This window comes from Pyxicephalus adspersus, chromosome 4 (assembly GCF_032062135.1).
Source record: "Pyxicephalus adspersus chromosome 4, UCB_Pads_2.0, whole genome shotgun sequence".
In the NCBI taxonomy this organism is placed as follows: domain Eukaryota; kingdom Metazoa; phylum Chordata; class Amphibia; order Anura; family Pyxicephalidae; genus Pyxicephalus; species Pyxicephalus adspersus.
Window position 1 is genome coordinate 105,765,589 of NC_092861.1, and position 15,006 is coordinate 105,780,594.

General features: G+C 38.2%; 1 protein-coding gene across 1 annotated transcript in view; it reads left to right on the plus strand.

The window, feature by feature from the left end:
- GPATCH11 (G-patch domain containing 11) overlaps window positions 1-14,001 on the plus strand; it is a 33,429-nt gene extending 19,428 nt beyond the window's left edge. Inside the window, exons 4-8 of the mRNA XM_072409241.1 lie at window positions 4,847-4,967; window positions 7,761-7,851; window positions 10,218-10,319; window positions 10,845-10,926; window positions 12,999-14,001. Of these exons, the coding sequence (XP_072265342.1) occupies window positions 4,847-4,967; window positions 7,761-7,851; window positions 10,218-10,319; window positions 10,845-10,926; window positions 12,999-13,054 (452 nt within the window). The 3' untranslated portion in view covers window positions 13,055-14,001. The remainder of the gene's footprint in view (window positions 1-4,846; window positions 4,968-7,760; window positions 7,852-10,217; window positions 10,320-10,844; window positions 10,927-12,998) is intronic.
- Window positions 14,002-15,006: the final 1,005 nt, after the last annotated feature.

Consider the following 15,006-nt stretch of genomic DNA (forward strand, 5'->3'; position numbering starts at 1 on the left):
AAGGCAGCAGCAGTACAAGCATGATTCGAAGGCGGTGGGCCCTGAGATGGAGTGTGGACGGCAATAGTATCTGGCATCTGGAGTTTGTTACTGGGCAGGCTGCAGCATCAATTACAGCAGCAGGAGGAGGAGGCGGTGGGCTCGGAGACGGAGTGTGGATGGCATTAGTATCTGGCTTCTGGAAATTGTTACTGGGCAGGCGGCAGCATCAGTTACAGCAGGAGGAGGAGGCAGTGGGCTCTGAGACAGAGCGTGGATGGCATTAGTATCTTGCATCTAGAGTTGGGTACTGGGAAGGCGGCAGCAGGAGTAGGAGGCGGTGGGCCCTGTGACGGAGCGTGGACTGCATTGGAGGTTGAGGCCATTGCCTCTATGGACAGTGTAGAAGCTGTAGCTAATTGAGACATGAATGGTTTAACGAAAATCACATTTTCCATACCTACTATCTAGTGAAACTACATAAAATGGAACGGGCTTAGTGGAATCCGCCGGGAATTATAAACATAAATTTTTTATCATCTTAAGTACTATCACAGTTAAATATCTGTATTTGTTTCACATAAATACATTTTTATGGGTTTTACGATACATACCAAGTGCTATCAGAATTAAATATCTGTTTCTAGAGTAATACATCATTTTTTATGGCTTTAGGGATATATAGCAAAGTGGGATCAGAACTAAAGATCTGTATTTTCTGTAGAGAAATATAGGATTTTTTGTGGTCTTTTGAATCGATACCAAGTGCTATCAGAATTAAATATCTAGATTTTTTGGAGAGAAATACCAAATTTTTTATGGGTTTTAGGATAGATGCCAAGTGCTATGATCAAAAAATATCATATATATTTTTTTTTTTTTTTTACAGAAATACAGACATTTTTAGTTTTTTTTATGATAGATTGCAAGGGGTATCCTAAATTATAACTCTTGTAATATATCACAAAAGCCAGACAAATTTCTATATTTATCCATAAAAATATAGATATTTCATTCAAATATCTATCAAAAAAGCCTTAAAAACTTCTGAATTTCAGTAAAAAAATAGATATTTTTTATAGCACTTGCTATCTATCCAAAAGGACAGAAAAATGTATGTATTTCTCTACTAAAAATACAAATTTTTAATTATGAATCACTCAGCTCCATTACAAGTGAAATAGGCCTCAAGATAGATAGAGGAAGAGGGCCCTGAGAGAGGTGTTTGGAGCCAGTTACACAGCTCCATTGCAAGTTATAGACCTCACAGACAGAGTAGAGGTAGAGGGCCACTAGAGGGAGGATTAGAAGGAGATGCCGACGGCTGTGAACGGGCTCTTCCCATCAAGGTGTCTGTGCAGCAGTTGATGACTAATCAGTACACTCTCTGCGGAGGGGGTGTTGAAGTCATTGCCGATCCAAGCCTTATTCATTTTAATAAGTGATTCGGTCGACATTTTTTGCGGAGAGCCGAATCCGCTTGTCACTCACTACGCCCCCAACTGCACTGAACGCTCTTTCAGATAACACACTTGCAGCTGGGCAGGCAAGGATCTGAATGGCATGTTCTGCCAGCTCTGGCCACTGCTCAAGCTTGGAAAGCAAGGATCTGAATGGCATGTTCTGCCAGCTCTGGCCACTGCTCAAGCTTGGATACCCAGTAGCCCAGTGGGTCCTGGCTTTGCAGGTTGCAGATGTCCCATGCAGAGCTCGGGTATTCCTGCACCATGACTGATTAGCGCTGCTGAGTGTCATTGGCAATTGCTGCACGACTGGCAGCATGCTTCTGCTGAAAAAAAAGCCTGCATAGCTTGGCTCAGACGACCTCTACTGTTGCTGCCACCCATGCCGCTTAAAGCAGTTGTTTGGCTCCCATGGCTGGTGGAACTGCCATAGGGATCCCTGCTGCTGCTGCTGCTGGCAGTTAGAAAGGCTGAGCACAAGTCCCTTACAAGCACTTCTTGGTAGTGCTGCATTTTGGGTCCCCTGTATTGGGGTAAGATCAGTTGTTGTATCTCAGGCTTGTAACGTGGATCCAGTAACGTAGCAATCCAATAGTGGTCAGTCTTTGTTTTTATGTGTTGTATGCGAAGGCTGTCATGTGGCTCAAACTACCCACAGCTGAGATAATTCTGGACCCACACTCCTGTGGGTCGAACAGCAGCACAGGGTGGTCCTCCTTCTCCTCCGTCTGGTCTTGCCATCCGCAGAACATGCCGCCTTGTGTTTGGGTGGACGGATGCAATGTACCCTCAATATCCTCCCCTGCCCCTTCCTCCCCTTCTCCCATGCCTGCAATGTCCTCCTCATCCTTTTCCACCTCCTCCTCTTTCTGGATTTGTGGTGCACTATGCCTAGTAGGCACACATGTCCGAGATGTTTGAAACGTGATCTCCTGATGCAGCGTCCGCTCTGTGTCGTGTCCGAGCTCCACCATCATCTGTTCCAGCAGGCATATGATGGGGATGGTGTCACTGACACAGGCCTGATTAGCTTTGTTTTGGGGTCATTTGGGCCATATTTCCTCTTGCACTCCAGCATCTGGGGGATGGAAGGTTAGATGCTGCTAATTCTAACCACAGAAAGATTGGACAATGGTGTAGAAGTTGTGGGGGATGGCAGTGATGCCTGGTCTTGACTGCTAGCAATGCGACAAACAGCAGCTGGTGTACGTTGGAGCTCCTGCTCATTGCTCGCTGGTGGAGCCTGAAAAAGGTAATGCTCGGCTACATGCCCCACTCAAATTGCTGGCAGCAGCACGGGTAACTTTGGTGGCAGAAGGAGGAAAGGCAGCAGAGGAAGATCGAGCAGTTTGACCTTGCTTCTTGGGCAGAGGTGGTCGCACAGAGCTTTGTGCTTTGACCAAGTGTTCCCGCCAGGTTACCGGGATGGTGGCTTTTTAAATGAGTGCTCATGCAACTTGTTCCAAGTTTGGGTTTTTTCCTCGTTTCAAGTGTTGAGCACACAGTTTGCAGATGACCATAGTGTTGTCATCACTATGGACATTAAAAAATGCCCACACTGGCGAACATCTAACTGGGCCGAAAGGTGCTCTGGAGCTGGTGCTCGTGGTGGCGGTCCGTGATTGTTGAGGCATAGCTGGTGACAGCTTCCGATAATTTATGTCTATGACTGGTACTTGAAGAATGCAGAGTGTGGGCAGCCAGTTTGAATTAGCTCGTCTGGCTCAGAGTGTTCTGGTGAAAAGTAAGTGAGAGGGGGAAAGCCTGTGAACTGACTCTCTTCGTCAGATGACTGAAACAACTGGGCATCTTGAAGAAATGCTTGTAGCTCTGCCTCTCCAACCCCTCGGTGGGACTCCTCTACATACTGCTGTACACGTGACTTTACAGCCGCTGATGAAGAACTAGGAGGGACAGGTGTATCATGGACTGTTTGGGACACTTGTAATGCCTGTGTCTGGGATGAAGTCAGGGAGGGTACCCTCCCTGCCTCTGGCTGCATGTATGTAACACACTGACTATCTATCTAGCTAACAGTGAAACACTCTACCTATCTGAGTACAGTAGATTTCAGGACTGCACCAATACAGTACAATCCAACAATCTATCTGACTAATAGTGTGAGTGTGACACAGTCTAACAACGTAAAGCACTTTTTTTCACTTTGACAAAGCAAGCCAAGCAGCACAGAAAGGTTGTGATGCTAGCAAATCTCTGTCAGGAGTGGTAAATGCAGGCACGCCCTGGCCTTATATAGGGCAATGGCTGCCTGTGTGGCATGCAGTGACAGACAGCCAATCGGCTGCCTGCCACAACAAACATGGAGGGGAGCATCCCTGCTGTTATTAGAGGTCCCTAGTCATCATAGGGGAAGTCCCTAAGCATTGTGGGAGGGTCGAATTTGGGGCTTCGAATCCAGCAAAACGCGGTTTTCGAATGGTCATATTCGGGTCGAACATTAGGACGACCCGAATTTAAACAACAACACTAGTTATTACCATATCCACAGCAGTCAAATGATCAATACTATTCTGTTTATGACTGTAATTATGCCATAAATGTAGGTTTGGGTAAACTGAGCACATGATTTGAGAAAGGTATATATCTGTAAAGGTATGCAGACTGAGATTTTTCCTTGAAAAAAAATTCATACATGTATATATTTATATGCTCAGTATGTGATTAACCACAAAAGGAGCTATTCAGTCTTAAATTAAATTGTATTTGCAACCATTACTTTTTTTTTTCTTACCTTCTAGTCTGTTCAATTTTCTGTGTTTTGTAAAATTTTTCAAAAAATTCATGTAAAACCTAATGATCCTGTTAGAAATCTAACTTTTGAACATTCTGTACAAATCTCAACCAATGTTGTCAGCCCTGCCCAAGTTACTTATCTAGACTATTTAATACATGCTTAAAATGATAAATCGAGCCATACCTGTAAAAGAAGAACCATTTTAAAATGCAGGTTTGCCAGAGGAAAGAAGATTTAAATTATTTATCTTGTAACTTTTAGAATCATCTTGCTATTCCACATCATACTGCATCCTGTAAAACAATGATTAGCAAGAAAAGCAGCTGGATATTTCCTGTAAGTGTATGTTAGCTCACCACAGCAGATTTTTTTTCATGATGGGTCGGTTTTCAACATTGCAGAGCACAGGATGGGTATTTGGGTAAGTATATATTGTCTTTTACAGGTATGGCTTTATTTGGCACATCTTTTAGTGGTGTGGGTAATATTTAAGCAAACAATTGTCATTTCTCTTTCACTGGATACCCTGTCTGAATTACCTTATATCTAGCAAACCAGGTTTAGATGTGATTGCAGTTTAACCTAAGTTTTCTAGTCTGTCAACACAGAAAATGGTATAGAAAGATTTTTTTTTCTTGCTTAATTGCAGGGCGTAGTGGTATTGGTCATGAAGAAATGAAGAAAAGAAAAGCAGAGGAACATTTTGAAAACTACAGACAGAAGATCCATATGCGGAAACAAGCAGAAGAACAAGCAGCCGATGATTTCAGGTAGTGTTCTTTGTGGAAAGTGTAGTGTTGTGTTGTGTTGTGTTGAAAGAAGCGGCAGCATATAACCAGAGCTGTATTTTAACCTAATTTTGTCCTTCACATTCTTGCAGACCTAACTACTTTACTCACAAATAATGCTTCTGAATAAACAAGGAACTTTTTTGAAAGGAAAAAAAAAAAAAAAACAAACTTGTCACGTGTTTTGTGGAATATGTGCTGTGTCTGTCCCTTTCATGGACATCATGCTAAGCAATCAATTGGTGGGTGAAAGTTGACCGCATCCAGTAACACTGTAATGATTATTGGGCAATACAAAAAACACAACTCTTATCTTGTATAATTGTATTATATATATATATATATATATATATATATATATTTTTTTTTTTTTTTTTTTTTTTGTGTCCCATAAACAAGTTGTTGCACATCGTTCCAAATTTCTAAAGAAATAGGCCAGCTGTATTTGTTTTCTTCTACTATATGCCGAATTTAATCTCTATACAGCCCATTCTGAATAGAGCCAAGCAAGAAGGGGGTAATTGTTCAGCTGGGTCTGTCTAATTTGAAAAGCTGTTAGGCAGTGTGGCAGTAGCAATGTTCAGACTTGCAGTTATGCCATGTTATGTCTCTGGATAGCTGTAACATAATGATTTGAAGTTACCAAAATGATATACATTAAATACCCAGTAAATAAAATTTGTGATCGGAGCTGACTCTATGCAGAATTTATGGCTCATATAATATCACATATGTGCCCATTATGGAAATTTTTACCTTGGGTAGAGTAGAGCACATTGTCAGCCCTATAAAAAGAGAATTATTGCTGTCTGACCCGGTAAAAAGGACTAGGGCATGATCAAAATCACTGGATTTATACACTCCCTGAATGGCACAAAATTGGCTATAAAACCAGTTTGACATGAAAGGCATTGTTTATTTACCAAGGGGTCCCTATGGTAACTGCGTGCATGTAAGACACCTATTAATTCAAGGTGAGAAGCTAGGAAGTCTGAAGTAATACAGAGACATTATTAGAATTTTGTATGTCCTATGGCAACAGTCTGTGGCAGTGTTCTCTGCTATCAGTCACTGTCTTTCTGACATCACAGAGAGTGGATGGAATTGTTGCACGATACACTTATGCTGCAGTAATAACAAAATAACTTTTCGGTGTTTTACTGCACTGTTGTGGCTTTTTAACCCGTCTCTGAAGAATATCAACAGCAAAGCCATTTTGTTAAGGCTTATCTGTGTGTCTGAAGGATTAAATTTCCAGACAGCTCATAAAGTCTATCCATCATGTCTCAAATAAAATGTATTTGCAAAGACATATGTGGAGGATAAGAAGACAATATATTACTAAGAACATATGGGCAAGAAGTGCTTTTTAGAAGATTGTCTTTTTCTTTTCAACTGATCAGTAATGATAACAGTACCTAACTTTACACGGTTAAACAAAAACGATTTTGTATTTGTGAACGTTTAGTGGTTTTTTTACATATGTAATATGTTCTATATTTAAAATAAAAGTTATTTTGTAGTAAGCATGTAAAGATTGAATCATTTTACCTAGTTTCTTTAGTCATTCCTAAGGTTTAGTCAAAAATTCCTCTTCCAAGGCAGGCTACCCCATAGTGCTTTGCAAATCCTTTATCTTGTCAAATTTTGATTGTGGGTTTTGTGTGCATGTATTTTCAATACCGAGAAAACTTTTCAAAAAATTCGATTGGAACATACAAAATCCTTATTTTTATGTTAGTGCCTCTTGTACTAAAGTGTATTTAAACCCCAGTATAAATGAATTTACTGAAACTTACCAGTCCCTAAATGTGGCTGAAGTTTTTTTTTTTATTTTTCCCCAATGTTTTTTTTTGTATTTTTATCTGGTGATCCTGTTGGAAACATACTTCTGTCCTAATGAGGCCACACTCACTTCATCTTTGAAGGGAGCCATGAATGGTCAGCTTAGGCTGTTTGTCCTGATGTGGACTAAAAACATACCTTCATCTTTTTAATCACTAGTACCAGAGGAGCAGGTAACTGCTTAGATTACAATTAAGGTAACTTAGAAGATGGTATGTCCGTGACTTCAGTTTAATTCACAGAAATGTAATGGGATATTTTATTTGATTTTTTTCTGTATTTGCTAAAAATGTCCTGAGCAGGAAAAAAGATTAATGCAGCCATTTATTCTAGAGACTAGTAACTTCCACTTCCAAAATGTAAGTGCTGGCTTTACATTTATACGTTTGTAACTGTTAGATGTCAAAACTGTAAGACATGAGCAAACAAGTTATATCGGACAAAATAATCCTTCCATCAGTTTAAAGTGAAAACATCTATCCGTGCTACCTCTTTGGTTTTTTCCCTCCCCATATTCTACTATTATCAGGTGAATCTGTTTCTCATAGGGTCCAGTTTCCTACTTCCGTGTTGGTACCTTCTGGCCTTTTGATACCAACAATCTGCAGCTTAGGTTTTCAAACTTGATACCTGCCTACGGTCCACAAAGGGTCTAGGTTCCACAAATTAGATAACTGTGGATCTGGGCAAGGATTGGTCAGATCCTAATTTCTTTATCCAACAGTATGTTGACAGTTGCTATTTTTTTTATTTTTTTTTTTATTACAATACTAGTATTTGCTGGTGGAACAGGTATGAACACACATTTTTCAGAACTTTTAGAATTGCCATGATATTAATGTGGCGCATTTTTATATTACATAGGAAGAAAATGTTTTTGCAGGAAGAACAAATCTTTTGGTTTTTGATAACTTTTTTTTTTTTTAAAAGATCAAGATTACGAAATAAAAAGGAAGAGCAGAAATTAGAAGGTGACCTTAGCAGGAGCCAGAAAGCATGTCTACATCTAGATCAGCAGAAGGTAAGCAGACTAACTATTTTCTTTTTAAAATCTTCCAGTCACAAAATGACTATGGGAACTATTTTATAGTAGGGAGTGTGAGCATAGTGGGAGGAGCAGGTGTGCTGAGTGCTACAGATATTGTGATGTTGAGAAATAGTAAATGTTGGAGCAATGGTTGCTTATGGTCACAGTTGAACAGAGACAGTGATGGCATGAGAAAAGGGGCTTGGGTGCATTTGGCAGTGAGAAGGTTGTGCTGCTAGTGCACTGGTGGTGAGAGATGGGTGGCACCAACTGCAATATGTGGTTAAAGAGAGGGGAAAGGGGGGACAGTAGGTGTGATTGCAGTAGGTGGTGAATAAATGTAGGACGCAAAGCTAAGTGCTGTGGGCACAGTGGTGGTGAAAGGAGGTGGGCAGCACATATGGTGGGCAATGACAAGAATTGTGCATCATGCGTGATGTGTGTTTGGAGAAGGGAGTGAAATAGAGAGCAGGAGGGGTCACAGAGTGTAAAAGATGAAGGTGACCCAGGAGATGTTGTGTGAAGGGCTTCTTCCTTGATAAAGGGATGTGTTGCACCCTGAAACATTTAGGTTTCTCACTATTCACTTTACCTATTGTGATGTAATTTCATGTGCGGTTTTCTACTCCCAAAGACCCTGTTCAACTAATTTGCAGGTCTTAGCATCAACCAGTGTTTGCTATGTCTTGGGGTTCAATGCTTTCAGGCAGTTGATATAATCGATGGATAAAGAATTATGGTCCATCTCTAGTCATCAAGCAGCAACCGTAATGCCACCACAACGGTTTTTAGACATGTCCCTATTCAAGTCAAGGGTGTGTTCACAAAACATATTGTTCTACATATATTTAGTGTAGCGAGAAGGGTAATAGTGAAAGCTTGGGGAACCATTTCCCTTTCTATACCACTGCTGTGGTCTTTGTGAAGCTCTCAGGGATCCAATCTGATACTTTGGATAGCTTTAAAAAATGTTATCCTCAGGTCCACAATTAATTTATATCTTCAGTTCTGAATTTGAACATTTATTTGGCCACTGGTGAGTGAGATCTCTCTTGTTTGTTTTTCCAGAGCATCTCCCTTTTTCTCCCCTCTGTCTTCCGTTCCTCTCTTGACTTTTTCCTTCCCACCCCTTTATTTCCCCCTAAATTAATTGAACTACTATGTATACTTATTGCATTGTGTTTCAATGACATTATGAACTCCCTGATTATATTTGAGTTTTATTGTTCTGTTCTTCCTTGACCATTTATAATCTCTTCCTGTTCTTTGTTCTGTTTTGCTAAGCATTTGTTTGTGGTGTTAATTTTCTGGATGTGGCATTTCACATGGTTTTTGTAAAAAGCCTGTACATTTTCTCTTCTATTTTAAGAAACCATTAAAACTTTTGAAAAGAAAGAGAAAATAAAAAAACAGTGCAATTTTTTTTTATCAGTCTACAGTGCAACGAGTTGGCATAGAGAAAATGTATGTTTGCTGCAAACACAGCAGACTCTTTGAAGGCGTTTTCAGGATTTATGCTTTGTGATCATTTACATTTTCACTGATGCCAGTAAGTATGAGGTTGGTTCAGCTCTGGAAAAGGAGGCCATCTTCAGACCATCTTACTTCATTCCTGTTTTCTATAAAATGTTCAAATTGTACATGGTGATCTGAAGTTATTATATGAAGTTATTAAATATTGTCTTCTGCTAACTGCCTTCGGGTAATGTTTGTAATGTTAGTATTCGATTTTTTTTCTTTTTTTGTTTGGAATGCCCATGTTTGGAATGCCCATGTATTTTTTTGTATTCACATTTTACATCCATAACTGCTAAACCATCTCTGACGGGGTTATAGTTCTCGTTTCCCCAATTACATTTGGTGGAAAGCTTAATAGCTTGTAAATGTGACAAAATTTAAAGAAATGTAAAAATAGTACATAATAGTACACATTAAGTACATTACAGGGCATAATAATTTACACATGATTACCACTTTAGTGCACATTTAGTGCACTTTTCTGTATACTAGTCCATGTCTACTTAATACCTTTTGGAACATAAAAAAACACAAGGAATAAGCAAGCACTTTTGTTGAACACATTTACTATGCATATTGTTTATAAATATATACCCCTGGAGTAAGAGAACAATTGGGGTTCGGTAATTAGCACTGTACTGAAAAATGAGGGAAGAGGGGGTGGCTGGGATCAAATGATCATCTGTGGTCCTGGTAAAATATAATATATCTAAAAGTGTATGGGGAGGGTGAGGCTGCTTCTTATTTTAACAAAAGCAGACTAGGTCCTCTTAACACAAAAAACAAAGAAACTGCAGCAATGTGCCTATGAATCATAATGTTAAACTAATGTTTTCCTACAGAACATAAGGTGTCCTCGGGAGGCTTGGTATTGGCCTGCAACAGATCCACAGGAAGATGATGTGGAAACGGATGAGGATGAAGAAAAGTATGAGGAACTGAGTGTACGTTTCTTTATAACTGTATCATTATTTGTTGATTCATTGGTTAATATCCCTGATTGTACACTGAGCTATACTTTTTTTATCGATATGTATACATATGACATGCTATAACATCTATAAAACTTTTTAACTAAATCACAGTATTTTACCACCCTTTGGTACCATTCCATTTATTTGTTTTTTCATAGGATGTACTGTATATCTATAACCAAAATTTGACTGTGTGCAGAATATATTTTATTGTATTTTGTTAGGTACAATTTGCTGCTAGTTTTCTTACATTTGTGCAGTGTTCATACATAGTTATATTTTCTTTTAGGGCTTTTTTTCACCATTGCACAGTGCAATGCAGTCCATATAACATTAGCTGCGTGTTACCCAGAATTGATGTGAATTAGCCCTTATTTTTAAAAGAATGCCTTTATAGTAACTGTATTCTAATACTGTAAATTTGCACTGCAAAATAAATCCGTCTCATATTAGGCTACTAATATAATTTTATTTGTTCTTACTTGCTCTGCCTAGACACCTGATAAGTTACAAATTCTGACAAGTTACATGAGAGGAAAACATTTTTATTGCATTTGGTGCGGCACTGCTTATCAAGGTAAAGTTTTATTTCTCTTTGAATACAAAATGTCCTATGTTACATGATGAAGAGGGAGTCCAACCTAATGTTTCCAGAAATTGTTATAAATAATTTGTTCTGATTAAGAACTGGTAACCTTCCTCGGTTTTCACTTTGAAAAATGAACATTTTGCAGACATCACAAAATGCCTGCTAATGCCTTTAGTTTAGAAATCCTTTTTTCTGTTCCCTTTTTCTGATTTAGATTCAGTGTATTGGAGCCTGACCATAAAGGGGAACTGAAGTGAATATAAAAAAACCTTTTTTTTTTTTTTATTTAAAAGTGTACCTAAACTCAGAAATTTCACTTTACACAAAAGGGTAGACAACCCTTTTATGTAAAAACAAAAAAAAAAAACAAACAGAATTTTTATTTTTTTTAAGTGCTGTACCCTTTTTAAAAAAAATAAAAATAAAAAAGGGTGCAGCACCGCCCCCTAATTCTGAATGACTGGGAGCGCAGAGCCTACCAGGATACCTACGTCACGCATCCTGGGAGGCTCTTGGGTGCTCCTTTTGCGCTGAGAAAGGGAGCCTTTTCGGGCAAAGAGAAAAATTTGCTTATCTCACACATAAGCAGTGAAATTGGCAGTTATTTTTCCCATCCCACGTCACCCGATCTCGCGCCTTGGTCGGGTGACATAGAATAAATAGGCGAAGAAGGCGGCGCCGGGGCGCGTGCTTTGGGACGATGCGGGACCTGATGCGAGACACCCCTGGATGGATCAGACTGCCCTGCAGAATTAAAGGTAAGTGTATTTTTTTGGGCACCTTTCAGTTTAGTTCCTTTTTAAATCCCACAGATCCTTTGATGGCGCTGGACCCTTGTTCCGGTCCCGCTTTATCCTAGAATTCTTCTTTATCCCAACGCTGCGCCACCATCTTCAATCTTCTCTTTTGGCCTTCTTGCAATGTCACAGGTGCAAGATCGTGTGATGTAGCCTGCTGTAAAAGGGGAAAAAAGAGAGCCCATCTCACTACATATGCATATTCATTTCTTTCCCCCTAGTCAAAAAAATTCCCCGAGTTTGGGCATGCACAGAAGGAGCAGCCAGTGCCTCCTGGGATTTATGATGTGGGTATCCCAGGAGGCTCTGCACTCCTACAGTCTTGATCGCCACGGAAAATATGTGTTAGACAACTCTTGATGAAGAATCACCATAAAGGGAATATGGTAGCAATTTTAAGCATTGAAAACATTTAAAAATGTTATGTGTGCTTCAAGTGGTTGCTTTTTTTGATAAGAATTTCTCCTTTTGTGGTCATTCTTTCACTTGGTTACAAAAGGTTTGAATAATCTGCAGCTAAGCCCTGTCTCTGTAAAAAGATTCATATCCTATCCAGTAAGAGCACATATGGGCTTTTGTACAGAGGCAAAAGGTGAGAACAGACACCCTTTAATTTCAAGTGGTTGACATACATGTTGCTGAATTCTCTGTGCAAATTAACGTATATAATTTAGAGTATAGATGAAGCATAAATAGTGGAATCTTTGTCATATGATGTAATTTTTATTGGAAGTCATAAATGTTTCTTTTTTTCAAGAAATCATAAAATAGCTATAGGATTTTACAATTTTTAAACTGTATGCCCAGATGGATAGTATTTTGTTTGTTTTAAGTAGTGGAGTAGGGAGTATTTACAAATGGGCTGCCTGTCCATTTCAATGATGTTAGTACACATATGTTTGTCTCTTATTGCGGTCCCCATTGGAGGTGTTCCCTCTAATCCTGTATTGGTGACAAGTTACCAGAACAGTTTAGCAAAGTGATAGATCCTTAGACAGCAATTAAAAACCTGACAAAGAGTCTAACTTTTCCTCCTCTATCCAAAATGGGGGAAAAAAGGTTAGGCTTAAGTTTAACTTGCAACAGTTTGCTTGTGATTCGCCGTTTTTTACATACAGGCAAATGCATTTTTTTATAGACAACCCACCATTCATCCTCAAAATAATAAAAATTTAAATATATTTGATAATTAACACCTATGGTCCACATCAGTTTAACTCTATTTGTATGCTTTATTGATTGTGTTGTTATCATTATATGCAGATGAAGAGGACATGAACTCCAATTGTCCAGGGAACACTTCAGAAGATCATGACTGAGAAATGTTGCGACTTAGGAACCATGAATTGTGGGTTAGCTAATATGATATCCAAAAGAATTTCCTCTCATGAAAGTCTGTCTTCAGTCTGAACATTTTATTTAAGAAAGATTGTGGAAGATTAACTGTTTTTTTATTGCTGTGTGTACCCCACTCATTAGATTTTCCTTGTAACTTGTCCCAGTCAAAGGTGATTTAAATTCCAGAATCTACTATATGGGAACTAATACAATGCAAAAACACAGGGCTATAAATAAAGTTGCTTTGCAGACCAAACAATATAGATAACATCAGCATTTAGAAGACCCATAAAACATTTATTTTTCTATAAACTTGAAATGTTTTATTTTATTTTTGTTTTATTTTTAGGTTATGTATAGTTTATGGAAGGGTTGGAACCCCTGTCACGTATATATTGACGTCTGTGCAGATTTAGTCCCTAATCGTTTAAAAGAATAACAATTTGATCAAACTATCTAAAAATCTAAGATTTTAATGTCACTTGCTTTGTAGAGATCTCTTCTTGTTTTCTGTTGTATCTCTACAAAAAGACATTTCCCCCCTACGTATCACAATAATAAACTGCCAAGTTTTAATGGTCTCAAACTCGATTATTAATTAAAGAAAGTTTTGACTAGACATCTATTTTAAAGCACATCTAAACCTCATAACAAAATTTAATATATTGCAGGTTACTAGTCCTTATCATCAATGGCTGCATTTGTTTTTCTTTGTTTTCATCTGGTTATTTTGTGTATTACATAGTTTCTGTCTTGGTATGGCTTAACCTATTTTTCTTCTGTACCTGTAGAAGGAGCCATGATTTTCACATATATTTGCATTTGTTCATCCTCATTATCTAGTGGAGTGTATTTTTGTTCTTGCTGAAAATATTCTTGGCCTGAAAAAGTAAATAAATGCAGCCACCAAATAAAGACATTTACACTACAGGCATTATTTTTTGGTTTTTGGGTTTATAGATATATTGAAGGTCATAACTAACACTTGTCATGCATTGGCGTATTTATTTTTTAAAATCTTTAAGGTTTACAATGTTTGTAAAATTCTTTAAACTCTATAATTATGTTTCTACGTCTAACTGGAACCTTATATATCCAAGACTGCTATGAATCATTGTCAGGGTATCGGCCTTGAATATACTGATGCAGTAACTCGGTAATGCTTTAATTTTAGAAGTTATAAAAGTTATGTGGGTTTAAGAGACAAATAGGCCTAAAGGCATTTATGAAATGGTAATCACTTAAAAAAGATTATTACTTTGCTGATGCCATAAGAAAATACCAAGAAATTATTCAGAACAGTTATGTTTTTTTTCCTCCCCAAACTCGTTTGCCAGGTTTGCAGCTTGTCACCACATTTAAAAGTGGCAACGAACAGCCGCAATGTGTTCTGTGTCCAATTTTTAAAAGTAACTGACTGCAGGAAATATCAATCATTAAGCCATTCAAATAAACAGATCTTTTGAAAGCAAAAAAAAAATTTTTTTTTTAATAAATATGCCAATAAGTGTAGGGTGACTGAAAACACTGCATCCAACTGTCCGGTAGTGTATTACCGGTATCTAAAGCTAACTCTGTAAAGTAACTCTGCTGCATTGGTAGAGCTGATAACACCAAGGGTGCATTCATCCCCTACAAAACTGTCAATTTTCAATTTTGGGAAAGCTCATCTAATCCCAGGTGTGCAATATAAAGAAAAGTACCTTTATTGTATCTCTGGTGCTCAGAAACCAATATCAGCATAGGTACTTGTTTATGAACATGCAATGATTTAAAAAAATGAAAGGCCTTGGTTAATGAACATCTGGTATTAGAAGAGCTCCAAAAATTAGCAAAAACGAATAAGATTTAGAAACCTTTTAAATTCTAGATTTTCTTTTTTTTTTTAATTAAAGAAAACATTGTGAAGTTGCTTTCTGACTTTATATATGTG